The following is a 27,940-nucleotide window of genomic DNA, read 5'->3' as shown; positions in this document are numbered from 1 at the left end:
CATGGCGCCGGCCGGCCGGCCGCCTTCTCCTCAGGGCTCCGCGCCGGGAGCGCGGAGGGCGACGGGGTGCGCGCGCAGGAGGCCGGGGTGCGCGCGCAGCAGGCTCCGGGCGCGCGCCCGCTTCCCCCCCCCCTCACCCCGGGGGCGGGGCGATGACGCACGCGGGAAAGGAGGGGGGGCGCCCGAGCGCGTGCGTGCGCGCGCGCGCGCGGAGGGTCCGGGTCAGGAAGGGCCCCGGGGAAGCCGAGTCCACTCACTTGCCCGCGGCTCCTCCGCCGTCCGTGCACTAGGCTCCGCTCCGGAAACGCCCGGGCCCGGCGGGAACTGACGGCTCGGCGGGGACCGTGAGTGACAACCGCGGACGGCCCTCCCGGCCCTCCCTGCACGCGGGACTGCCGCCGCCGCCGGCACCGCCGCTTCCGGGCCCCGCCCCCTCGCTCCCTCCTCCTCCCCAGCCGGAGACCCCTGGGGTCCGGGACCTCGCCGCCCCGCCCACCCCTGCCAAGCCCCGCCCACCCCACTAAGCCCCGCCCCTCATAAGCCCCGCCCCTCCCCGCTAAACCTCGCCCCTAATAAGCCCCGCCCCTCCCCGCTAAACCTCGCCCCCGCTAAGCCCCGCTCACCCCTACTAAGCCCCGCCCTCTCGATAAGCCCCGCCCACCCCTCCTCGGCCGAGCCCCGCCCTCTCGGTAAGCCCCGCCCACCCCTCCTCGGCTGAGCCCCGCCCTCCCGATAAGCCCCGCCCACCCGCTGAGCCCCGCCCTCCCGATAAGCCCCGCCCACCCCGCTGAGCCCTCACCTCCCGATAAGCCCCGTCCACCCCTCCTAAGCTCCTCCTCTCCCTGCTAAGCCCCGCCCTCCCGATAAGCCCCGCCCACCCTTCCAAGCCTCGCCTCCCGATAAGCCCCGCCCACCCCTGCTAAGCCCCCGGTTCCCGATGAGCCCCCTCCCTGTTAAGCCCTGCCCCTCATTAGCTGGCCCCGCCCCTCATTAGCTGGCCCCGCCCCTCCTTGTTGAGCCCCTCGTGCTAAGCCCCGCCCGCCCCTCGTGCTAAGCCCCGCCCACTCCGCTAAGCCCCGCCCTCCCGATCAGCCCGCCCCTCACCTCACAGCTAAGCCCCGCCCTCGCCGCTAAGCCCCGCCCACCCCTGCCGAACCTCTCCTCGCTAAGCCCCGCCCCCTGCTAAGCCCCGCCCCTCCCTGCTATTATAATAATAATAATAATGATGGCATTTATTAAGCGCTTACTATGTGCAAAGCACTGTTCTAAGCGCTGGGGAGGTTACAAGGTGATCAGGTGGTCCCACAGGGGGCTCCTAGTCTTAATCCCCATTTTCCAGATGAGGCAACTGAGGCACAGAGAAGTTAAGTGACGTGCCCAAAGTCACACAGATGACAATTGGCGGAGCCGGGATTTGAACCTGTGACCCCTGACTCCAAAGCCCAGGCTCTTCCCAATGAGCCACGCTGCTTCTCCGCCACTCCCTGCTAAGCCCCTCCCCCTCCCGGTTAATCAATCAATCAATCATCATCATCATCAATCGTACTTATTGAGCGCTTACTGTGTGCAGAGCACTGTACCGAGCGCTTGGGAAGTCCAAGTTGTCAACAGACGGAGACGTTAATGATGATGATGGCATTTGTTAAGCGCTTACTATGTGCAAAGCACTGTTCTAAGCTCTGAGGGGGGGATGCAAGGTGATGAGGTTGTCCCACGGGGGGCCCACAGTCTTCATCCCCATTTGACAGATGAGGGAACTGAGGCACAGAGAAGTTACGTGACTTGCCCAAAGTCACACAGCTGACAGCTGGCGGAGGGTGGATTTGAACCCACAGCCTCTGACTCCAAAACCCGGGCTCTTTCCACTGAGACACGCTGCTTCTCAATGCCTCTCCCCTCCATGCTGGCCCCGCCCTCCCCTGCTAAGCCACGCCCATCCGTGCTAGGCCCCGCCCCCTCCCCGCAGTTCTCTAGGCCGCAGTTACCCCATCTGTAAAATGGGGATGAAGACTGTGAGCCCCACGTGGACCAACCTCATTACCTTGTATCTACCCCAGCGTTAAGAACGGTGCTTGGCAAATATGTCTCCCCCTTCTAGACTGTGAGCCCGCTGTTGGGTAGGGACTGTCTCTATATGCTGCCAACTTGTACCTCCCAAAGCGCTTAGTCCAATGCTCTGCACACAGTAAGCGCTCAATAAATACGATTGGGTGAATGACTGAATGAATGAATGAACAGATGCCATCATTATTAAATAGAGACAATCCCTGCCCATACCGGGCTCACAGTCTAGAAGGGGGGGGAGGCAGGCATCAAAACAAGTAGACAGGCATCAATGTAATCAATATAAATAAATAGAATTATAGATATACACACATCACTAATATAAATAAAATTATAAATATGTGGGGCGGGTAGAGTAAAGGGAGTGAGTGGGGGTGGTGGGGAGGGGGGCTGAAAGGCCTGAAAGGCCAAGGGAGCTCATGGAGCTGTCGTCCTGGGCCCTCCAAAAGCTGGGAGCCAGAGGCGGAGGTTGGGTGAAATAAGCTGGTGCCCTTGGGAATTCTTTTTTCCAGGAGGAACTTTCCCCAATGCTGCTCTCTTCCTCAGTCCAGTTTGCATGGATGGGCGCAATTCCTAAAACTGGAGAAGCACTGGCCTGGGAATAAGGAGGAGCTGGGTTCCAATCTCTGCTCCTCTACTTAATAATAGTAATAATAAGCGCTTACTATGTGCCAAGCACTGTACTAGGCAACTACTACAATACTGTGCTATGTACTAAGATTTTTGAGGAGGGGAGTAACATGCCCAGAGCGTTTCTGCCATTTTATTTTATTTTATTTTATTTTGTTAGTATGTTTGGTTTTGTTCTCTGTCTCCCCGTTTTAGACTGTGAGCCTGCTGTTGGGTAGGGACCGTCTCTATATGTTGCCAACTTGGACTTCCCAAGCGCTTAGTACAGTGCTCTGCACACAGTAGGCACTCAATAAATACGATTGATGATGATGATGATGAAAGATGATCCGGGCAATCAATCAATCAATGTTGCCAACTTGTACTTCCCAAGCGCTTAATGCGGTGCTCTGCACACAGTAGGCACTCAATAAATACGATTGATAATGATGATGATGAAAGATGATCTGGGCAATCAATCAATCAATATGTTGCCAACTTGTACTTCCCAAGCGCTGAGTACAGTGCTCTGCACACAGTAAGCGCTCAATAAATACGATTGATGATGATGATGATGAAAGATGATCTGGGCAATCAATCAATTGTATTTATTGAGCGCTTACTGTGTGCAGAGCACTGTACTAAGCGCTTGGGAAGTACAAGTTGGCAACATATAGAGACAGCCCCTACCCAACAGTGGGCTCACAGTCTAAAAGGCTCACAGTGCTTAGAACGGTGCTCGGCACATAGTAAGCGCTTAATAAATGCCATCATCATCATTATCATTATTATTCTCTGGGCCTCAGTGACCTCATCTGGAAAATGGGGATTAAGTGTGTGAGCCCCACGTGGGACAACGTGATTACCTTGTATCTACCCCAGGGCTTAGAACAGTGCTTTACACATACTAGGCGCTTAAAAACTGCAGCGAGAAGTGTAGACTGAAGTGGGGAGAGACAGGAGGATGGGAGATCAGAGAGGAGGCTGATGCGGTAATCCAGTCGGGATAGGATGAGAGATTGAACCAGCAAGGGTAGCGGTTTGGATGGAGAGGAAAGGGCGGATCTTGGCGACGTTGCGGAGGTGAGACCGGCGTGTTTTGGTGACGGATTGGATGTGTGGGGTGAACGAGAGAGCGGAGTCGAGGATGACACCAAGGTTGCGGGCTTGTGAGACGGGAAGGATGGTAGTGCTGTCTACAGTGACGGGAAGGTCAGGGAGAGGGCACGGTTTGGGAAGGAAGATGAGGAGTTCAGTCTTGGACATATTGAGTTTTAGATGGCGGGCAGACATCCAGATGGAGATGTCCTGAAGGCAGGACGCTTCTTCTGCCACTGCTTGTGGATTCTTGTGCGGAGCAAGGCCTTTGGGAAGCAAAAAGTGGGAATGGGAGACCAGAGTAAATTGGGTCTGAAATTCACTCGCTGGTCATCTCTCTCTGTTCCCTGTAGTATGGTCATGCACAAAGATTTGGGAATAACCCACCTAGAGGTGGTAGCTGAAGCAAAGCTAATTTATGAGCTCCCCAGGAGTGTGATTGTCAAGCAAAAAAAAAGGAGCCCAGAGCAGTTAGGGGAAGAGAAATGGAAGAAGCAGCGGATGAGACTGAGAAGGAGCGCTCAGAGAGGAAGAAGGACAGTGTGGTCGCCCGATATAAATTCCCAAGGCCATCTTTTATGGAGAATTCAGCATTGGGACCCACAGAGAAGCAGCGTGGCTCAGTGGAAAGAGCCCGGGCTTTGGAGTCAGAGGTCATGGGTTCGAATCCCGGCTCCGCCAATTGTCAGCTGTGTGACTCTGGGCAAGTCACTTCACTTCTCTGTGCCTCAGTATCTGGAAAATGGGGATTAAATCTGTGAGCCCCACGAGGGACAACCTGATCACCTTGTAACCTACCCAGCGCTTAGAACAGTGCTTTGCACGTAGTAAGCGCTTAAGAAATGCCATCATTATTATTATTTGGGAGTAACCCACCTAGAGGGGGTAGCTGAAGCGAAGCTAATTTATGAGCTCCCCAGGAGTGTGATTGTCTAGCAAAAAAAAAAACTAAGGAGTCCAGAGCAGTCAGGGGAAGAGAAATGGAAGAAGCAGCGGATGAGACTGAGAAGGAGCGCTCAGAGAGGAAGAAGGACAGTGTGGTCGCCCGATATAAATTCCCAAGGCCATCTTTTATGGAGAATTCAGCATTGGGACCCACAGAGAAGCAGCGTGGCTCAGTGGAAAGAGCCCGGGCTTTGGAGTCATCATCATCAATCGTATTTATTGAGCGCTTACTATGTGCAGAGCACTGTACTAAGCGCTTGGGAAGTACAAATTGGCAACATATAGAGACAGTCCCTACCCAACAGTGGGCTCACAGTCTAAAAGAGGTCATGGTTCGAGTCAGAGGTCATGCGTTCGAATCCCGGCTCCGCCACATGTCTGCTGTGTGACCTTGGGCAAGTCTCTTAATTTCTCTGAGCCTCAGTTACCTCACCTGTAAAATGGGGATTCAGACTGTGAGCCCCACGTGGAACAACCCGATCACCGTGCATCTCCCCCAGCGCTTAGAACAGTGCTTTGCACATAGTAAGCGCTTAACAAATGCCAACATTATTATTATGACTCCAGAAGTGGCTAGAGGAAAATATTTAGGCCATCTTTTATGGAGAATTCAGCATGGGGACCCGCTCCAGAAGCGGCCAGAGGAAGATTTTTAAATACGTACTGACGGCCAATCTTAAAATGAGCTCTTTGGACACTGGTGTTTGGAAACCCATGCCCTGTCGGGCACGTGTCTCTCACGCCTCAACTTCTACATATATCTCGAAACGCAGCAGAAGTGACAGAATTGAGGCTCGCCTGTGATTCTGATGGGAGACCCATCACCATCAATAATGACAGTATACCAGCCAACACGGGAAGGAAGCCAGTGGTTACAGTTGGCTTCTGTTCCCTTCCTTGCTGTCACTACATAGGCATCAAAATCACCGGGTTCTCCATTAGGAGACAAAGTTGTCTCTTCCCTCCTTAATGGCCTTCTGGAATGGGAAGATAAATTACAGATAGCAGAAAGGAATAGATGTGAAAACTATGCACATTAAGTGCTATGGGAGCAGAGGGGTGGGGTTGTGAGTACCAGGTGCTTAGGTAGCTGGAAGTGCTGATAATAATTATGGCATTTGTTAAGCACTTACGAAGTGCCAAGCATCTTTCTAAGCACTGGGAAATAATAATAATGACATTTATTAAGCGCTTACCATGTGCAGAGCACTGTTCTAAGCGCTGGGGAGGTTACAAGGTGATGAGGTTGTCCCACAGGGGGTTCACAGCCTATTTATTTATTTATTTTACTTGTACATATCTATCCTATTTATTTTATTTTGTTAGTGTGTTTGGTTTTGTTCTCTGTCTCCCCCTTTTAGACTGTGAGCCCGCTGTTGGGTAGGGACTGTCTCTATATGTTGCCGACTTGTACTTCCCAAGCGCTTAGTACAGTGCTCTGCACACAGTAAGCGCTCAATAAATACGATTGATTGATCGACTGATTGATTAATCCCCATTTTACAGATGAGGGAACTGAGGCACAGAGAAGTTAAGTGACTTGCCCAAAGTCACCCAGCTGACAGTTGGCGGAGCAGGGATTTGAACCCATGACCTCTGACTCCAAAGCCCATGCTCTTTCCACTGAGCCACGCTGCTTCTCTTGCAGAAAGATACAAGGGAAAGATACAAGTATTTGGGGCTCAAAGTCCAAGGAGGAGGGAGAACGGATATTGAATCCCCATGCTTGAAGAAGCAGCGTGGCTCAGTGGAAAGAGCCCAGGCTTTGGAGTCAGAGGCCATGGGTTCAAATCCCGGCTCCGCCAACTGTCAGCTGGGTGACTTTGGGCAAGTCACTTCACTTCTCCGGGCCTCAGTTACCTCACCTGTAAAATGGGGATTAAGACTGTGAGCCCCCCGTGGGACAACCTGATCACCTTGTAATCTCCCCAGCACTTAGAACAGGGCTTTGCACATAGCGCTTAATAAATACCGTCATCATTATCATTAATATGTTGCAGATGAGGAAACTGAGGCGCAGACAAGTAAAGTGACCTGCCCAAGGTCACACAGCGGATTTCCAGGCCCGTGCTGTAACCACTAGGCCATGCTGCTTCTCTAATGAAGTCTGTTGGGAATATAGTGTGGGGAGAGGAAGGATTAATCATGGAAGGACCCCTGGAGGAGATTGAGTTCAGAAAGGCTTTGAAGATATTCTGTCAGATAATAATAATAATAATATTCCTAGATATATATTATATATATATATTATTCCTAGATACAGATATATATATATATATAATATAATAATAATTATATTATATTCCTAGATTATTCCAGATGCCTAGGAGAGAGAGTTCTGGGCAGCACAGAGGTTGTAAGCAAGAGGTTGGTGGCAGGAAAGATGAGATTGAGGCTCTGTGAGTAGATTATCCGAGAGTAATGAAATGCGTGAGCTGGGATATAGTGGGAAAAGAGAGTGGATAAGAGGGAGAGAGCGGATTGGGCGGTGAGGAATTTCTGGGTGAGCAGCACAAAGCAGAGCAGAGTGGGCAGTGACAAAAGAGGCTAAACAACTCCACTCTTGACTCAATAATTGGATAAACGGTTTTCCGTGCCTGCTCCTAAGGACTCCGTCGTGGGATCTTCAGTCAGGCAATAACTATGCCAGGGGCAGCAGCCACAAACCACTGTTTAACGTCTCTTCGTCTATTGCCACATCTCCCCCAATCCATTTTCCCCGAGGACATTCGTATGGATCAGTAGTTTCTGTCAAGGTGTGTCTCCGAGGCTGCACATCTCTGAACGTGGGCCTCGATGTGTGTCTCCCTTATACCCAACTATCATCTCTGCTGTCTCTCACTCCTTGTTTGGTAGTGTATATATGTTTGTACATATTTGCTACTCTATTTCTTTTACTTGTACATATCTATTCTATTTATTTTATTTTGTTAGTACGTTTGGTTTTGTTCTCTGTCTCCCCCTTCTAGACTGTGAGCCCGCTGTTGGGTAGGGACCGTCTCTCTATGTTGCCAACTTGGACTTCCCAAGGGCTTAGTGCAGTGCTCTGCACACAGTAAGCGCTCAATAAATACGATTGATGATGATGATGATAGTGGTAGTAAGAGTATAAAGTGCTTTGAACAGAACACCGTACCAAGCCCTGGGAAGGAATCTATAGGTGGAAATTCGAAACAGTCCATGATGCACAAAAGGCTTACAGTCTATGAAAGTAAAAGGGGAGAGGGGACCGGTGGCAGACACTTGAGAAGAGTTGAACCAAAACATTAAGACAACATAAGACATGGACAAATACACCAAACAAAAACAAACAACAACTTACAGGTTACTAGGAGCAGAATTTCAGGTTCCTTATAACTCAGAATCCACAGACACAACTGCAATCAATCAATCAATCGTATTTATTGAGCGCTTACTGTGTGCAGAGCACTGTACTAAGCGCTTGGGAAGTACAAGTTGGCAACATAGAGAGACGGTCCCTACCCAACAGTGGGCTCACAGTCGAAAAGGGGGAGACAGAGAACAAAACCAAACATACTAACAAAATAAAATAAATAGAATAGATATGTACAAGTAAAATAAATAAATAAATAAATAGAGTAATCATCGTCAATCGTATTTATTGAGCGCTTACTATGTGCAGAGCACTGTACTAAGCGCTTGGGAAGTACAAGTTGGCAACATATAGAGACAGTCCCTACCCAACAGTGGGCTCACAGTCGAAAAGGGGGAGACAGAGAACAAAACCAAACATACTAACAAAATAAAATAAATAGGATAGATCTGTACAAGTAAAATAAATAAATAAATAAATAGAGTAATCATCGTCAATCGTATTTATTGAGCGCTTACTATGTGCAGAGCACTGTACTAAGCGCTTGGGAAGTACAAGTTGGCAACATATAGAGACAGTCCCTACCCAACAGTGGGCTCACAGTCTAGAAGGGGGAGACAGAGAACAAAACCAAACATACTAACAAAATAAAATAAATAGAATAGATATGTACAAGTAAAATAAATAAGTAAATAAATAGAGTAATAAATATATACAAACATATATGCATATATACAGGTGCTGTGCGGAAGGGAAGGGAAAGGAACTGCAACCACCATGTCTCTCTCTCCCAGCCTTCCCCAACCCTCCCTAAATTTTCCATCCTAGCCATACAAAGCAAAATCTGTTCAACTACTTTTTAATCATTCGGTCATTGGTATTTATAGAGTGCTTACTGTGTGCAGAGCACTGCACCAAACGTTTGGGAGAGTACAATGTACATTCCCCGTCCACACCGAGCTTACAGTCTATTGCATTGCCGATTCACCTAATGTGATTAGGTTTGGCTCCTAAATCTTTTTCCATCATACCTGTGGCTTACCCATCTTTCCCAGTCCATTATTATGTTTTTTCCAGGCCCGTTTTTCGAATTAGTCATCAAATTATATTTCCATCTTGTAAAGCGTTAGCCAACCCAGTACCATTTAGCGTCATTTGATGACTTGAATGGAGGACTGGAAATGCCACTCAATATTACCTGTCAGCCACTGCTGATTGCTCAGTGGGCAAGACCCTCAAGCTAAGAGTGCAACCACTTAATAGTAATTTGGACAATATCATTCTTGGTCAGCGCATCAGTAAGGACACAGTGTTGGGTGGAATCAAAAGTCTTACTGAAGTTTAGATAGATTAAATATATTGCTTCTCCCTTGCTTGATGTGACCTATCGCCATCATAGAAGACGTTCAGTTTTTCCGGCTTAACTTTTTTGCGGTATTTGTTCAGGATTTACTATGCGCTAGGTACTGTACTAAGCACTGCGATAGATGCAAGCTAATCAGGTTGGACACAGTCCTTGCCCCGCATGGGACTCCCAGTCTTAGTCCTCATTTTGCAGACGAGGGAACTGAGGCACAAAGAAGTGAATTATTCAAGGTCACACAGCACACAAGTGGCAGGGCCGGAATTAGAACCCAGATCCTCCTGATTCCCAGGCTTGTGCTTTATTCATTAGGCCGTGCTGCCTCTCATAATTTATTCTTAAAAAGCCATGTTGGTTGCTGCCTGGTACCTTTTGTTTCTAACTTAGTCCTTGCCTTGGTTCCTCTCTTCTTGCTTTCTTCTCTCCCATGTAAATAATGAAAAAGGAAATTTGAGCTTGAACTATAAGCAAGTAGTCGCTTAATGCAGAAAGGTCAGTAAGACCTGACTAAACCGTGGAAATTAGATTAGAACTTCCTTCGCGTGGACTGAAATCTCCCAGGTTCAAATACAAAGAGGGTGGTTCTGCCCGGCAGAAGACACAATGGCAGTGTACGTACTTTCGTGGCCAGAAAATTGTGACTGTTGGAGTGGTGAGGAATCTGAAAAACCACTTCTTTAGCCAGAACGAGCTAGTGCTCTTACTGATTTTTATCATTATTCTCATGACCCTGTGTTGTTTTGATGTCCTTATCATTTCAATATTTCCCTCTGTGTCTGTCACCAAACCCCTCTCCCTCTTATTTTTTAATGGTATTTGCTAAGTGCTTACTATGTGCCAGGCACTGTATTAAGCGTCAGGGTAGATACAAGATAATCAGGTCCATGTCCTAGATAGGGCTCACGGTCTTAACCCCCATTTTGCAGAAGAGGTAACTGAGGCACAGAGAAGTTAAGTGACTTGCCCAAGTCATACAGCAGACAGGCAGCAGAATCAGGATTCGAACCCAGGTCCTTCTGATTCCCAGGCCCCTGCTCTTTCCACTAAGCCACACTGCTTCTAAGACTGTGACCCCCTTGCGGACCAAGAGCCGTATTTACCTTTGCTTCCTTATACCTTTTCCCAGTGCTTAGTACAGTGCTGTGCACACAGCAGGCAGTCAATATACCCAGCTGTCCGAGAACAATAATAATAATGGCATTTGTTAAGCGCTTCCTATGTGCAAAGCACTCTTGTAAGCGCTGGGGAGGATACAAGGTGATCGGGTTGTTCCACGGGGAACTGTGGAACTGTGCCTAATGAATAAAGCACAAGCCTGGGAATCAGGAGGATCTGGGTTCTAATTCCAGCTCTGCCACTTGTGTGCTGTGTGACCTTGAATAAGACTGTGCTCACAGTCTTCATCCCCATTTTACAGATGAAGGAACTGAGACCCAGAGAAGTTAAGAGGTCATGGGTTCGAATCCCGGCTCCGCCAACTGTCTGCTTTGTGATCTTGGGCAAGTCACTTAACTTCTCTGGGCCTCAGTTCCCTCATCTGTAAAATGGGGATTAAGACTGTGAGCCCCACGTGGGCCAACCTGATCACCCTGTGTCCTCCCCAGCACTTAGAACAGTGCTTTGCACATAGTAAGCGCTTAACAAATGCCAATTATTATTATTAAGTGACTTGCCCAAGGTCACACAGCTGATAATTGGCGGAGCTGGGATTTGAACCCATGACTTCTGACTCCAAAGCCCGTGCTCTTTCCACTGAGCCACGCTGCTTCTCTAACAACAAGTGCTTTCACTAACAGCGCATTTAGGATAAAATGAAGTGGGAGGGTTAGGGAATGTTATTCTGATGAGACAAATCTGTCTGGACACAGTATCAAAAGAAACAGGTGTGTCATGTCATGTCGTCCATGGCAAAATTAATTTACCTCCTCATTTTTGAAGTAGAGATTGTCCAGGTGGGCCCTCCTAGAGCTAATTTGTCACACGACAGATGCCGGCTATGGAGGTTATGTGAGGAATCACCCCCACGGTTTTTTGAGCTGGACTCCCAGCCTCAGTCATCGTATATCTCTGACAAGAACTTACAGTTTTCCCATCAGGGCTACAGAAAACCCCAAGACGGTGGCTTTCCGGCCTCTTAAGCTTTCTGGAAAGTCTGCCCCATCACTTCTCCCCAAAAATCACGGCTCCCTCTTTTTCCCCCTACACCTAATGATCCCGTAAGAACACAGGCCTAGGGATAAGGCAACCTGAGTTCTAATCCTGGTGTCACAACTTGTTTGCTGTGTGATCTTGAGCAAGCCACTTCTCTGCGCCTCAATTTCCTCATCTGTAAAAATGGGGAAAAGATACCTATTCCCCTTTTCCATTATCATCATCATCATCAATCGTATTTATTGAGCGCTTACTATGTGCAGAGCACTGTACTAAGCGCTTGGGAAGTACAAATTGGCAACATATAGAGACAGTCCCTACCCAACAGTGGGCTCACAGTCTAAAAGGGGGAGACAAAGAACAAAACCAAACATACTAACAAAATAAAATAGAATAGATATGTACAAGTAAAATAAATAAATAGAGTAATAAATATGTACAAACATATATACATATATACAGGTGCTGTGGGGAAGGGAAGGAGGTAAGATGGGGGGGTTGGAGAGGGGGACGAGGGGGAGAGGAAGGAAGGGCTCAGTCTGGGCCATTAGACTGTGATTCCCGGATGGGGTAGGGACCATATCCAACCTGGTTATATTATATCTACTCCAGTGTTTAGTACATTGCTTGGCACGAACTAAGTACCAAATAAATAGCACTATTGTAGTTATTATTATAGTGTGGCGCACACCAAACTGCACCTTTGAGAACCCTAAATGAGGTTCTAGCCAAGTACCTATTGGACTCAGAAGCCCAGGCTTACTGAGTGTGGGGCCTATTAGCTCTAGAGTACTGAGCAAGGACTAAATATCACAAGAATAGGAACCATCCTGTATTTGTAGCAATGCAGGGTCAGTCAGTCAACTGTATTTATTTGTTAATATGTTTGGTTTTGTTCTCTGTCTCCCCCTTCTAGACTGTGAGCCCACTGTTGCGTTGGGACTGTCTCTATATGTTGCCAACTTGTACTTCCCAAGCGCTTAGTACAGTGCTCTGCACACAGTAAGCGCTCAATAAATACGATTGATTGCTTGCTGTGTGCAGAGCACTGTTCTAAGCTCTTGGGAGAGTACAGTGTAACGATATAACAGACGCATTCCCTGCCCACAACGGGCTTACAGTCCAAGGGGCAAGGGCCAGGATCCCATTGCTAACTGCAAAGGCATGGGTCACCGTGGCTGAACTATACTCCTGAACAGAGTGATGGCCAAAGCAGTGTTTAATCAACATCACGCGTGGAAGGGGTATCAACAAAGAGATACAAAGGCTGAGGTTTTGTCAACGTGAACCCAGGAATTATCACAGATACGCACAGAGCTCTTTATCATACGCTCAGAGTCCCATGGCTGGAGTGCATGGTCTAAAAGCCTTTGCTCAGGGAAGAGACACAGATAGGCTTTGGACCGAATTCACCCCAGGTTAGTTTACCCCGGCCTCCTTTCACTCTACGTGTAGGGTAAGCTGAGAGAAAACTTCACCGCACGGAAAACCTCTTCTAGCCGAATCCCAGGCCACAACAGATGAGAAAACAGAGAAGCAGCCAGCTTCCAGCAGCAGCACAGCAAACCGAGGCTTCCCAGAGTCACCCTGAGGAAAACTCAGCTCTGCCCAGAGGTAGGTGGAGTATTATCGGCAGGGTAGACAAGTTCTTGCCGGAAAGCCTCGACAAAGTCCTCCTGAAAGCCCCAAGGCAATTGGGAGATGTCCGAAAACCAGCCCCTTTTCTCCCTGCGTCTTGTATTTTTTCCCGTTCTTTCTTTCCCTGCAACTCGCTGGCCAGCTTTCAAGCAGACCCGCCTGGAGGATCTTTTACGGCACACCGCTGTGGCTGTGATCCAGCCGGTTAACAGCATTTTCACGCCCGACCACATCGGGAATGTCACTGAAACATTAACTGACTAGGCCTGGGCTGATGGGAATGCCCTTGAACACTTTGCCCACGTACTGAAGCTAAAGGCTTTGTGTAATGCAATTACCCCAGAGCAACTGGGGGTTTAAGCAACGGTAAAGTCAAATTTCCCAACTCGGGAGCAGCGGTGATCACATATTTCATCTTTAAATGTAGTTCACTGTACTTGCTGTATTAGAAACAGAAAAACCTGAGCTCGAGTGTCTCCTAACTGAATTAAGAATAGAGGAGAGGTAGCATTTAGGCATGGATTTTTCAGTTTTAAAAGAAATTACCTGGGGGCAATTAATCAAGATTTGTGGGTGGGTGGGTGGGGGATTAGATTAAAAGTAGGTTTAAATGAAAATAGCTAATTTCAAAAATTGGGAATGTATTTAAGTCTCTGTCAATGATTCATATACAAGTTTTTCTACATTACAAGTGTCTCTACAATATTACTCCTTTCTGCATGTGCAGACAACCTAAGTGACCGACCAACTCTTGAGTGCACAGCTACCTGTGGGTGCATTGTTTAAGAGGCGTCAGAAATCTAATTCACCAAACAACAACAAAAAATCACCACGTAACAGATTTAATTTCTAGAGCTCTCAGCAGTAAAAGAATAGATGCTGTCTCAAGAATTGGGGAAGGAAGGAATTTCAGAGCACATCTGATCGCACAATCTACCACTCAGGGGTTCTATTGTGCTCCTTCTGACTGCTAGCACTGTACTAAGCAATTGGGTGAGTGTGATAGTAGCAAGATACTCATTCCTTGTCCTCAAGGATGTACAATCTGAAGGAAACCAACAAGAAATTATTTACAGATTGCGAAAGCCAGAGGGAGAAGCCTTCATTTCCCCCATCCGCCCTCCCCATCCACTATACACTTGGCTGCGCACCCCTTAAACACTTTGATACTCACCTCATCCCCACAGCACTTATGTACATAGCCTTATTCTCTATTTCCCCTATCTGTAATTGATTTTAATGTCTGTCTCCCTCTGTATACTGTAAACCCCTTGTGGGGCTTCCAACTTTAATATATTGAACTTTTCCAAGCACTTAGTATAGTGTCCTGCACACAGTTAACATTCAATCAATACCTTTGACTGATTGCTTGAATGGGGAGTAGTACAAACACTCAGGAGGAAACCACTGAACAAATACTTGAATGAAGTAGGAGTAGAAGTACTTACTATGCAGCTATGTACAAAACACCATTCTAAGCAATGGAAAAGAGAACTAGAGAAGGTTCATGGCCACCAAGGCCCCATACTCTAAGAAATCAAATGAACGGAAATAGAAATATTAATGTTATGGGATAATAATAATGGTATTTGTTAAGTGATTACTACATGTCAAGCCCTGTTCTAAGCGCTGGGGTGGATACAAGCTAATCAGGGTGGACACAGTCTCTGTCCTTGTCCCACATGGGGCTCACATTCTTAATCCCCAGTTTACAGATGAGGTAACTGAGGCACAGAGAAGTGAAGTGACTTGCTCAAGGTCACACAGCAGACAAGTGGCAGAGCTGGAATTAGAACCCAGGTCCTTCTGATCCTCAAGCCCATGCTCCATGTACTAGACCACCATGGTTGGGCAAATTAGCAGGGAAATGGGAAAGCAGCCCATATAAATGATGTGAAATAGACTAAATCCTATGGGAGATTTTTAAGAAAAAATGGTCAGACATTTAAATTGGCAATGAGGTAAAGTGCTAGATTTTTCTTGGTTTCCTTGACTTTCTGCGTGAATTCAAAAATTTTTATAAATATATTTAATTGAACATCTTTAGTACATTTTGAGGATTTAATGTTCCTTTTTGGTAACATTGTGTGGATAATATTTTTCCTTCATGAAGTGGTCATAGCTTGGCTCCTTATCAGAAGACAGTTTATGAGACATCTTTATAGTAGTTTCTTTTGACTAAATTTGGCCTAGGGACAAAAACTAGGTAAAGCTCCAGAAATTTATGTACTGGATCATAAAACATCAGGAGAGTTAGGCTCCTTCTGTACTTGAAAATTTCCCAAAGACTTACTTGTTATTGTGATTAATCCAAAATTTTGAAGATAGTGCAAACTGGAGCCCACTGTTGGGTAGGGACTGTCTCTATATGTTGCCAATTTGTACTTCCCAAGCACTTAGTACAGTGCTCTGCACATAGTAAGTGCTCAATAAATACGATTGATGATGATGATGACCCCAATTTACTGCAAAGAAATACAAAGTCTGTATCCAAACCATGGGTTTTTATCAACCTGCTGTATCGTAGGGTAAGCTTTCCTCTATATTTGCATGTATGTGAAATATGAAACTCTTTTATATGCAATATTTGGCAACATTAAACATTACTAAACTATTATTCTCAGTTGAAGAAATTAAAATCATTAACATCAATCAATCTTATTTATTGAGCGCTTACTCGCATCAATGCTTAATTCAAAGCAATAACATCACAAGATTAACCAAGTAAGGAGTTGTAATAAGATTATTTGTCTTTGTAGGAAGCTTCAGTAGCTTGCTCTGCTGGCTGTTGTAGTAGTTTTTCAAATTTAGTGAAAAACGTGCCCCAATTTAGATTGCCTGAAGCCTTTTTCTCTTCAGCATAAAGCACCCTGAAATGGGTTAAGTCCTTCTGAACACCTCTGCATACATTTGAATTCCTCTGTTAGGGTCTTAGGAATCATTTGTCAAAGTTCATCTGCTTCTCTGAAAAATCGATACAGGATTTTTTAATCCCAAAAATTTAGGTCGTGGGGGACCGTACAATTCTCAGGGGTTTCTCTGCTTCTTCCAAAAACAGCCCAAAATCAGAATGAAGTAGGAGGGCAGAATTTTTAGCTGGATTTAGCAACCTTCTATACTGTGCAACCATTTGAAAAGAGCAGAAAATCTGGCTTTCAGTTTGTGTTCAGGGAAACGCAGGAAAACTGGGAGAAGCAAAGCAAGGCAGCAACTGAATGGGAGCTTCTCTGTTCCACTCTAGTGCAGCAGGAAACCGGGGTGAGGTAGAAGGGCAGAGATTTTAGCCAAATTTAGACAGCCTTTTCAACCACCCACTATTCTCTCCTGCTTTCAGGTAGAGCAGTGAAGGTGGCTTTCAGCTTGAGATCAGAGAATTGAATTCCCTACAGCGATTAGACCTAAAGACAGGAGATGCTTATGGGCCTATGCCAGCAATTAATGGTTGATGTAGCTCTGGATTTTATGTATCGTGGTCATTTAGAATGGGAGTACTCCTGCCTTCAATTTTGCAGCCTCGTCCCTTTGGGATGGCATTTTGTGGCCACTGGAGATGGGACTCGGTGACTTTTTAGGAAACACACACCCTTGCTATTTCAGTCTCCATCCCTTTACCAATATTGACACAAGAATAAGCCAAAAGCACGGATAAAAATCAAAGAAAGTCAAGGAAGAGTAGACACGTGTTGTAAAATTCAGCAGTAGCCAACCGTAATAAAAAGAAACCCATTGGAAACTAACATGTGTTAGGTTTTTGTGTGTCGAGAAAAACTAAGATACATTTGCCCTTTTTTCTTCCTTTTTCTTAAACAGCACCATGGTCGGAGGTTATGGAGTAATGGGTGACGATGGATCTATTGATTACACTGTTCACGAGGCCTGGAATGAAGCAACCAATGTTTACTTGATAGTGATTCTTGTTAGCTTTGCTCTGTTCATGTATGCTAGGAGGTGAGTTTCTGAATATATCTGGGTAGAAACGAAATTTGAAATTTGCACATCTCAGTAAGATTCTGAAGCAAGGAATATATCTAAAGATGTGTAGCAAAACAACTAATTCCAGCTGTGAAAATGCCAACACAAGTGTTTCCGAAGTGTCCTGCATTATATTGGCCCAAGACATTGTTTTGTCTCAGTGTTGGTGGCTGATAGGAAACCAAACATGGGGTTAGTCCTAATAAGGAGGCTGCATCTGAACCCAAAAACTCTTGGAAGATTGAAAACATTTCCCTGAATCTGCTTGGATCTTAAGGGCAGTATCAACCAGCACTCGATTGGGGATTTTGCCAATAGTTTTTCCTGATACGATTCAATAAGTACAGCTTAAAAACTAAATTATTGGAATGTGCAGATTGGATTTGATTCATCATTTTGCTACCCTGGGCACTTAGTTAATTGCTATTTTTAGTTTAAGAAAAAAAGGATAATCTTTTTTTGCACATACAGTTTTGGCACGGATTACATGACATCTTTCCCGGGCTAGTTGGGCCAGGATGAAGGAGGGTCAAGGCCTCGTAGCCTTGGATTTGGTTGGGGCCAGACCAGGTGAAAAACGTTGTGTTTGTAGAGGGCCCATCATCCAGACTTCCAGCTTTTAACCACGTCCGAAACGGTGAAACCTTGGCCCGACTGAATCCCAGCCCAAAGCGGGCCACGTCCTGGGGATCTGAGCCACACTTCTGTATGTGTTCACATGTGGGCATTAATCCAGGTAATGCAGTCACTGTCCCTGACAATAAGGCTAACAACTCCAGTGAACCTTCTGGAATAGCAACTACCCATACAATCAACTGGTAGAATTGATCAGACACCTACTCTGTGCAAAGCATTGTTTTAGGCACTTGGGAGAGTACAAAGAAATGGAAGACACAATGTCTACCCACACAAAGAACTTACAGATGGTAACTGGAGACAGATGTAAAGTAATTTACACATACGGGGAAGAAGTGTTCGGAATAGTGTGTGAATAGTAGTAAAGGGTATGTACAAAAGCGAAAGAAGTAGTAGGTACCAAAGCACTAAAAAGATCATAGGGAGGATGGGACCTGGAGAGGAGAAAAATTAATTAGGGAAAGCCTCCTGGAAACGTAGAATTTCCAAAGAGTTTTGCAGGTGGGGAGAGCTATGGTTTGGGGGATTTGAAAGGGGAGGAAATTCCAGGCAGGGATAAGGTATGGTCTGTTGGTCCTAAGCCAGGGACAGAGGTGGGAGGGTTGAGAATGAGGTACAGTGAAAAGGTGATCTTGGGAGGAGTGGAGAATGTGAGTTGGACTGTGGTCAGAAGAGAGTGGAGATAGGAAAGAGGGAGAGGGCCAATGGTCAGAAATTACCGTTTGATGCAGAGATTTATGGGGGGACCACAGGAGGTTTTTGACGTTTGGAAAGACATGTGCGGAACAACATTTAGAAAGATGATCCAAACAACAAAGTTAAGTATAAGGCATAGAGGGGCAAGGTTAGAAGCCGGGGGACCAACGAGAAGGCTGATACAGTAGTCAAGTAGGAATATGACAAATGCCCAGATCAAGGTGGTGGTCATTTGAATGGAGAGGAAGGGGTAGATCCTGAAAGTGTTGTAGAATCAATCGATCAGTGGTATTTATTGAGGGCTTACTTTGTGCAGAGCACTATACTAAGCACTTGAAAGTGTACAATATAATAAAGTTATTTATATATATATAATATGTATATATATAGTGTACATCATGCAATATAATAACAATTCCTGCCCTCAGTGGAAGAAGAAACCACAGGATTTAGCCATATATTAGGCAAGGAACATGTCTACCAATTCTGTTATATTGTACTCTCCTAAGTGCTTAGTAGCAGAGTGCTCTGCATAAAATGGGCTCTCAATAAATATGAATGATTGATTGACTAAATGTGAAAGTTGAAAGAAAGTGATAAATCAAGGATGCAAGCCTCAGGCACAGGCAGGATGTTGGTGGGAAGGTTAAGTGGTGGAGACAGAAGGTAAAATGAGGAGTTCAGTTTTCAACATATTGAGCCTGAAGTGCTAGCTTGGCAACCAGGTAGGGAGGTCTTACAGGTAGGAGGAAATCCAAGATTACTGGTTGGGGGACTAGTGAGGTAGATTTTGGACTTGTATGCATAGAGGGGGAAGTTGAAGCCATGGGAACAGATGAGCTCCCCAAGGGAGTGAGTATCTCGTGGGAAGAATAGAGGAGAATAGAGGACTCAGAAGAAAGCATGGAGGACACGCACATTTAGGAGGTGCAATGGAAAAGGAGTCAGCAAAGGAGATCGGGAATGAGCGATCAAACCAGGAGAGAACTGTGTCAGTGAAACCGAGATTAGATAGTGTTCCTGGAGGGGGCCCGCAGTATTATAGGGGCTGAAAGGTCAAGGAGGATTAGGATGGAGAAAGGGCAGTGAGACAATGGGAAGCAGCATGGTCTAGTGGATAGAGCATGGTCCTGGGAGTTAGAAGGCTCCGCCACTTGTCTGCTGTGTGACCTTGAGCAAGTCATTTAACTTCTCTGTGTCTCAGTTATCTCATCTGTAAAATGAGGGTTAAGACTGTGAGCCCCATGTAAGACGGGGACTGTGTCCAACCTGGTTAGCTTCTATCGACCTCAGTGCTTAGAACACTGCCTGGCACATAGTAAGTGCTTAACAAAGACCATTTAAAAAAAATGGTGAGGAGGAGGTCATCGGTGATCTCGGAGAGGGAAAGGGGGAGAAAACCAGATTGTAGTGGGTCAAGAAGGGAATTTGGAACCAAAAGGTGGATACAGCCAGTTCCTGAAGTTTGAACAGGAATGGGAGCAGGGCAATAGGATGATAGCTGGAGGGTGCAGCAGGGAAAAGGAAAAGTGTCTTTAGTATGGAGACTTGAGCATGTTTAAAGGCAAGGAGAAAGGAGCCATTAGAGAGTGATCAGATGATGACAGTTCAAGGGGGAAGAAAGGTGGAAACAAGTGATTTTGAAGGTAAGAAGAGATGTGATCAGAGGCACCAGTAGAAGGACTAGATTTTGAAAGCAAGGCAGGAGATCGCCTCTTGAGAGATAGTTGGGAAGGATGAGAGAATTGGTTGTAGGAATGGGAATTCCCAGTTCTGTCTACCTCCTCCCACCTCCCCATTGCCAGGTCTCTACCACGGTTCCCTGGGCCAGCCCTTCCTGATCTCTTTTTCCTGCCTCCCATCCCACTCCGCTGCAGAGAGAGGCAAAAAGCATGGGAAGGATCGTTGGACTTTTCAGTCATCTCTCATGTTCACGGTGGGCAAGGGAATCACTAAATCTGTAAACATAAATCAGTAGTCTTTCGAGCCCCCCTCTGCATGTTTTAAATTACTGTTTTATTTTATTTTAGGAATAAAAGAAAAATAATGAGAATATTCAGTGTGCCTCCTACAACAGAAACCTTGCCAGAACCGAACTTTTACGACACAATGAGCAAAATCCGTTTAAGACAGCAGTTAGAAATGTATTCTATCTGTAAGTACGGCCGGCCTTTCGATAAACATTATAAAATGATTACCTGGGATTGGCTGCAGTTGACCGAAGAATCACAGAAGTAGAATTAGTCCCGGAAATTTTACTCTCATCATTTTTTTAAAAGTTTTAGAAGAAGATTAGGGACAAGATTTTAGAGCAGAAGTAGTAAATCACATAAGGCCAGAAGTACATCTTCTTAATTGCTCTTTAGAGCTGTGATTCCTCTGGGTTTCATTTAAAACTGTTCCAAGTTAATTGAAAGATCTATATGTTAATGAACATTCTTAATCATGCCAACAGAATCCAAAATCATGAATCTTGTTCCCCAGGGTTTGTTGCTTCTCATTTATATTGGTAACATCTATATCAAGTAATTAAATCTTTCAGGATTTATAATTTGAAAAGCGAGCCAATTCCTTATATGCAGATAATTTACCTGATTTAGTAAGAGTTTAGGAGGGATTTAAAGTTATTAGAATTCAAGGGACATAATGATAGAGATATAGAAAACAGCCATCTACTAAGATGTGGAGTTGGGTGGAAATTAGCTTTCATCCTGAGAGTAGAATTTATTCCAGTTTAACCCCCAGACTATTCAGTCTTTAACCTGGAACACAATAACAGAAGTATATTTTAACAGTAAAGGAATTCAAAAAACAAACAATTGATGTCCCCTGCAGAATGTACTTAAACACACAAATGACTTTGTCTTTATTTGTATTTACAGCCAGGAAATATGACTCTCAGCAGCCACAGAACCAGGCTGATAGTGTGCAGCTTTCCCTGGAATGAAGAACTTCAAGAACTTTCTGCCAAAAGTTCAGCAGCAAAGCAGATCTCGGTTATTTTAACAAGAGCATAGCAGTACCAATTCCTTTACAATTCTGCATAAAAACCATATTTTGTACATCTTCTATTCTTGACTGCTTTGCAGGTGCCAGTAATTTACTACAGTCTTGAAAAGGACAGAGGCCCTAAGTAAAAACAAAACATGGCCCTCTGACTTTTTGGCTAATAGAGTTTTGTTTGTTCTGGGGAGTTGTATAATTTTAACAATTGGTCATCTAGTTAAAGACCAGATTGAAAGTCAAGGATGAAAACGAGGCGTCTTCAGAAGCCAAAGTCCTGACAGTCAAATCCATGCCACTGTAGGTATTTTTCATTAGTATGAGAGTGGAGCCCTTGGAAAAGTTCCTGATGTCTTAGAGATGGTCATAGTTAATGTTGTATTGACGATGAGACCGATAAAGTCCTTTACATGAATAAGAAAGAGGCAGGTATTTAACTATCAATTTGACAGAACCTCAGTCACTGTAAACCTTCTGTATGTTCTCCATGAAACAGAACCTGTTTTAATATTTAGCACTTTCGGGTACCTACGTCCTTTTTTCCTTTTAGCGTAGTCCCAGGTCCTACCCCAATCTTGGTCTCTTTTTGCCCCCTTTGAGGGTTCACAGTGATTGGGTATGGACTCCAGAAATCATACATTTAATTCAGGTTTCAGGAGGGCACTTCTGGCATTATATGTGTAAAAAATTTGAAAGCAATTAGGAAGATATCCATTTTTTTTTAGTGAGTGCTGTGGATGTTTATCTGTTAAAGTAGAACTATCCATTTAATTCAGTCTGTGACTCGATTCTTTTGTTGATTTTAAGACCAAAAACCAACTGCTATAAGAATGTGATTTTCTAATCTTATCCCATGTATCCCAGGGAATTAATATTACAGAAAATACCTTATTGCCTCAGACCCATTTCTTATGCCCACCTCCTTCCTTTGTCAAAAACCTTGCCCTTTCTTCAAGAACTTGTTAAAAACTCCTCTTGCAAGAAATCTTTTATCACCTGCTACTTCAATTGTATCATCCACAACTTCTCAAGCATTCATGTCTCTGCCTACCACCCTTATATATATGTTGTTATTATATTTGTGCTAGTGTGCTCTCAATATATTTTTGTCGTGTCATATTTGCTTGTTTCCCCCATGAAATTGGTTGGGAGTCCTGACTTTTTCTTCTTTGTAAATGCCCTCCACACCTACTACATTGCTTTGCACTTAGTTGATACTCAGTAAAGTCTGTTAATGATGAAACATCTTCAAAAATGGGCGTTATTGCCTAATACAGCTTTGAAGATGAACAAGTAATATGGGTTTGTAACAAGTCACTTAATACAGGAAATCCTGATTACTTTTTCAGTTAAATTAAAAAATACCCTCTGATGTGATCTGTGCCAGATATGCATTCCCTTGCCAAAAGAGAGTTCCCAGAAGAGTCTGGATTCAAGTGTTCATTTATGGATTACAAGCTAGCCCGAGGACTGTGAACAAAGCATCCCTTTGTAGAAAAGAGGCAGGAGCCAGTCTGAGGGCTAGTTTTCATTAAAGCTCTGAAATAAAATATTCTCAGAGGACAATTCAGGATATTTTCCTGGTCCGATCATTGAGTAGAAGTGTGAGATTAAGCTGGTTTATCTGGAGCTCAAAATGGGGTAGAGGGTGGCAAAATATAGAGGCAGACAGATGGAAATTGTATTCCCCCCTCCATCATCTTGCCACCTACCATCATGGAGCATAGCCTTGTTCCCCACTGGAGATGAGGATGGGTGAAGGATGAAGGCCTGATAGTTAATTAGTTAATAGATAATTAATTAGATAGGGGAAATGGCAGACTATAAAAATATGTACATAAATTCTGTGGAGCTGGAGTTGAGGTGGGTATCGAAAGTGCTTATGGGGTACATACCTAAGTGTATAAGTGACACAGAAGGGAAGGCAAATAAGGTGGGGAAATGGAGGGTTTGTCAAGGAAAGCCTTTTGGAAGAGATACGCTTTTAGGAGGGCTATTTATAGTCATAGAGGCATTTTCAAAGAAGACCAGAGAAGCTAGAGAAGGCTGGGACCCAAAATGGCTTTTCAGGACCCATGGGAGGCCTGAGGACTGTTTCGCCCCAGAAGTGAAGTACTGCTCCTTGGTTTTGTGTTCTTGAATTGTTGTGGTTTTTCCATTCAATTTACCCTGGTCGTCTTCCTTCTGTGTGTTTTTCTTCCCCACGTTCAGATTACGAGCTTTCTATGGGCCAAGACTTTGTCTGTATTAATATCCTTGCCATTTGTTCTAGTGTTTTGAACACCGTTAGTGTTTAATCAGTGTCAAAGCAAGCAAGCAAGCAAAGGGCAGAGAAGGAGAGGGAGCGAGAAAGCAGGAGCCACATACTGACGCACGTCCAATTGCTGCTTCCTCTACGCCTTATGATCCTTCTCCACTGCCGCTGCTGTGGCCACTTCTGTCGTGGCAACAGCTACTGCCAGCTGTTTCCTGAAGATTTCTAGTCCGGCCAAAATAAGACAGTTCTGTGCACACCAGAAAGCTCCAGGAAATGGTTCATGCAGGAGTGGTCAGGGAAGCCGAGGGTGGGAAGTCTATTCTCTGCTTACCTGCTGCTTTGGCCCAGCTGTTACCCCCCTAACCCCGTCCTCATTCATTCATTCATTCAGTCAGTCATTCAGTCAGTCAGTCATCATCATCATCAATCGTCTTTATTGAGCGCTTACTATGTGCAGAGCACTGTACTAAGCGCTTGGGAAGTACAAATTGGCAACATATAGAGACAGTCCCTACCCAACAGCGGGCTCACAGTCTAAAAGGGGAAGACAGAGAACAAAACCAAACATACTAACAAAATAAAATAAATAGAAGAGATATGTACAAGTAAAATAAATAGAGTAATAAATATGTACAAAAATATATACATATATACAGGTGCTGTGGGGAAGGGAAGGAGGCAAGAAGGGGGGGATGGAGAGGGGGACGAGGGGGAGAGGAAGGAAGGGGCTCAGTCTGGGAAGGCCTCCTGGAGGAGGTGAGCTCTCAGCAGGGCCTTGAAGGGCCTTAACTATTAATTACAGTTAAGTTGGTAGACACATTCCCTGCCCACAGGGAGGTTCCCTCTGTGTATTGATCACTTACTATGTGCAAAGCACTGAACTAAGCGGCATGGTGCAGTGGTTAGAGTACGGTCCTGAGAGTCAGAAGGACCTGGCTCCCAATCCAGGCTCTGCCGCTTTACCTCATCCCTAAAATGCAGATTGAGACCCAATTCGCTTGTAACCATCCCAGCGCTTAGTACAGTGTCTGGCACATAGCGCTTAACAAATACCACAGTTATTATTATTAAGTGCTTGGGAGTGTACAATATAGCAATAAACAGACACATTCCCTGCCCGCAATGAACTTCCCCAAAGTGGGGCTATAAGTGGTCCCACCAGATACTTCCTGGGCGGTCACTTTCTCTAAAACCTACATTTCAGTTAAAGCTTTGCCATGTGGTCTTGGGCCAAGCACACAACCTTTTGATCTATTTGCCTCACCTTCCTAATAGAAAAGGGAATAGTCCACAAAGACCTGGCAGGTAGATCATTTGTTGAACGTTAGACCTTAGAAGCAAAATGATGAATCCCTCTCTGTCTGTTGCTGAGCTTAGAGGGCTCACATTCATCTTGCTCGAGGGAATGGCTTTGAAGTTGCTCCGCTGAATATGACGAATGAAGCAGGTGGGGGTGTAGAGAGCTGCAATATTTCAAAGCATTACAGTTGATTTCCCTCTCCTGTTTTCTCCTCCTGCCAGGGCTACTAAGGTTCAAAATTATTTTGCTTGGCCAGTGACTAAAAAACATAGTAAGGAAGATTAAAACATATGCATTGTGTCAGTTTATAAGTGCTATATATATGTCAGTGATCGTTATTGAGCACTTTCTTATGGTATTTCTTAAACACTATGTGCCAGGCAATGTACAAAGTGCCAGGTTAGACTCAAGGTAATCAGGTTGGACACGGTCCGTGTCCCACATGGGGCTCAGTCTTAATCCCCATTTTACACATGAGGGAACTGAGGCACAGGGAAGCTAGGTGGTGGAGCTGAGATTAGAACTCAGGACTTTCTGACTCCCAAGCCCTAGTGCTTTATCCACTAGGCCACACTGTTCACTTTACTGTGAGCAGAGCACTGTACTAAGCACTGGGAGAGTACAATACAATACAGTTGGTGAACATGATCCCTGCCAGCTTATGGGCCAGAGAGGATGGCAGATGTCGAGTTAATAAGATTGGGGAAATGGCAGACTATAAAAATATGTACATAAATTCTGTGGAGCTGGGGGTGAGGTGGGTATCGAAAGTGCTTATGGGGTACATACCTAAGTGTATAAGTGACACAGAAGGGAAGGCAAATAAGGTGGGGAAATGGAGGGTTTGTCAAGGAAAGCCTTTTGGAAGAGATACGCTTTTAGTAGGGCTATTTATAGTCATAGAGGCATTTTCAAAGAAGACCACCAATACCTTCCCGCTTTGCATGGGGGTTGTAGAAAAGAAAAATATAATAATAATAATAGTATTTGTTAAACGCTTACTATGTGCCAAGCACTGTTCTAAGTGCTGGGGTAGATACAGGGTAATCAGGTTGTCCCACGTGGGGCTCACAGTCTTAATCCCCATTTTACAGATGAGGTAACTGAGGCGCAGAGAGGTTAAGTGACTTGCCCAAAGTCCCACAGCTGACAAGTGGCGGAGCTGGGAGTAGAACCCACAACCTCTGACTCACAAGCCTGGGCTCTTTCCACTAAGCGACGCTGCTTCTCTAGGCAACCAACATTTCATTCCAAACCTTGAGCAATAGTTCCTTACTCTGCACACCAGTCAATCAATCAATCGTATTTATTGAGCGTTTACTGTGTGCAGAGCACTGTACTAAGCGCTTGGGAAGTCCAAGTTGGCAACATATAGAGACAGTCCCTACCCAACAGTGGGCTCACAGTCTAGAAGTGGGCTCACAGTCTAGAACCACTTTGCAGTTTCTATTGCTGACCACTTCTTGGTGTCCCAGTAATAATAATAATAATAATAATGGCATTTATTAAGTGCTTACTATGTGCAAAGCACTGTTCTAAGCGCTGGGGAGGTTACAAGGTGATCAGGTTGTCCCACGGGGGGCTCACAGTCTTCATCCCCATTTTACAGATGAGGTAACTGAGGCACAGAGAAGTTAAGTGACTTGCCCAAAGTCACACAGCTGACAGTTGGCAGAGCCGGGATTTGAACCCATGACCTCTGACTCCAAAGCCCGGGCTCTTTCCACTGAGCCACAATGCTTCTCAGTCTTCCCAAAGCTTCCGATCAGAGAGCAACATGTCCCTAAATGGCCACACCTCGTGCCAGTCCGTCTGCTCCGTTAGTCCAAAAGCCCTCAGGCTCTCCCTCATAGTTTGAGACCATGCCTCACTGCATCTTTAAAATGTTTGTTCTGCCCTCCTGCTTGCTTATGTTTTCTTCCACTCGACCATCCTCGGGGCTGGTTTCAGGGTTGGGAAAACTGGTTTGAAGGCAAGTAGGATAGGGTGCTTAGTCAGACCTAAATAAATAGGTATGGAAAGCTTCAAATGGATTAAGTTCAGGAAGGACTTAAGTCCTGCCCTGTCTTCATTTATCTTTCTGAATTTAACTTTGGGGTTGCACAATAAAGGGCACAAAAGGCTAGGAGTTAGTTGACTGTGCCAAATTTATACATATGCAAAGGGCTGACTAACAGAACTTCAATCTCATGCTGTCCCCACAAATGCCTAATTACTAATACCTGGGGCCTGTGGTATTTGTTAAGCCTTTAAAATGTGCCAGGCACTGTCCTAAGCGCTGGGGTAGGTACATGATAATCAGGTTGGACTCGGTCCCTGTCCCACACAGGGCTCCCGGTCTTAATCCCCATTTTACAGATGAGGTAACTGAGGCCCAGAGAAGTTAAATGACCTGCCCAAGGTCACACAGCAGAGAAGTGGCAGAGCCAGTATTAGAATCCAGGTCCTTCTGATTCCCAGGCCTGTGCTCTAACCATTAAGCCACGCTACTTCAGTGCTTCAATTTTCTGCAGTAGTGAGATTAATATTTGATCAGGTTCATCATCGACTGAGGTGGGGGAGAGGATGGGCATATCTATTCCATTTATTTTATTTTGTTAATATATTTGGTTTTGTTCTCTGTCTCCCCCTTTTAGACTGTGAGCCCACTATTGGGTAGGGACTGTCTCTATATGTTGCCAACTTGTACTTCCCAAGCGCTTAGTACAGTGCTCTGCACACAGTAAGCGCTCAATAAATACGACTGATGATGAGGAGGAGGAGCTATCTGGAAGCAAAAAGGGTCAGTTCTACTAGAATCCTGAAGATTATGTTCCTAAAGAACTTGGCTTTACAGAAAATTACTCTTTGATCAACACTGTGCAAAGACTCAAA

At 45.2% G+C, this 27,940-nt stretch overlaps 2 protein-coding genes across 3 annotated transcripts in view; one reads left to right on the top strand and one right to left on the bottom strand.

Annotated features, from left to right (window-relative positions):
• SLC20A2 (solute carrier family 20 member 2) overlaps nt 1-336 on the bottom strand; it is a 126,392-nt gene extending 126,056 nt beyond the window's left edge. Inside the window, exon 1 of the mRNA XM_038747486.1 lies at nt 258-336. The gene's annotated coding sequence lies outside the window, so the exon portion shown is untranslated. The remainder of the gene's footprint in view (nt 1-257) is intronic.
• On the top strand, nt 193-22,881 carry SMIM19 (small integral membrane protein 19). 2 transcript variants are annotated; one of them, XM_038747489.1, is made up of 5 exons: nt 193-344; nt 13,020-13,178; nt 17,013-17,150; nt 20,537-20,661; nt 21,389-22,881. In XM_038747489.1, exons 3-5 carry the CDS (start codon nt 17,017-17,019, stop codon nt 21,451-21,453), a joined length of 324 nt encoding a protein of 107 aa, XP_038603417.1. In that variant the 5' UTR covers nt 193-344; nt 13,020-13,178; nt 17,013-17,016; the 3' UTR covers nt 21,454-22,881. The 2 variants fall into 2 exon arrangements, with proteins under 2 accessions (XP_038603417.1, XP_038603418.1); XM_038747490.1 differs by lacking the exon at nt 13,020-13,178 and having other exon boundaries at nt 217-344.
• The last annotated feature ends 5,059 nt before the right edge of the window (nt 22,882-27,940 follow it).

Source organism: Tachyglossus aculeatus, chromosome 5, assembly GCF_015852505.1.
Source record: "Tachyglossus aculeatus isolate mTacAcu1 chromosome 5, mTacAcu1.pri, whole genome shotgun sequence".
Classification (NCBI taxonomy): Eukaryota; Metazoa; Chordata; class Mammalia; order Monotremata; family Tachyglossidae; genus Tachyglossus; species Tachyglossus aculeatus.
The sequence above is the reverse complement of the archived record's forward strand: the minus strand, read 5'-3'. Positions and strand labels throughout refer to the sequence as shown.

Excerpts from the sequence above, each read along its gene's own strand:
- SMIM19 (XM_038747489.1), top strand. The coding sequence starts at position 17,017 with ATGGTCGGAGGTTATGGAGTAATGGGTGACGATGGATCTATTGATTAC. Across the intron at positions 17,151-20,536 it reads CTGTTCATGTATGCTAGGAG|GAATAAAAGAAAAATAATGA; the intron begins GTGAGTTTCTGA and ends ATTTTATTTTAG. Across the intron at positions 20,662-21,388 it reads GTTAGAAATGTATTCTATCT|CCAGGAAATATGACTCTCAG; the intron begins GTAAGTACGGCC and ends TTGTATTTACAG.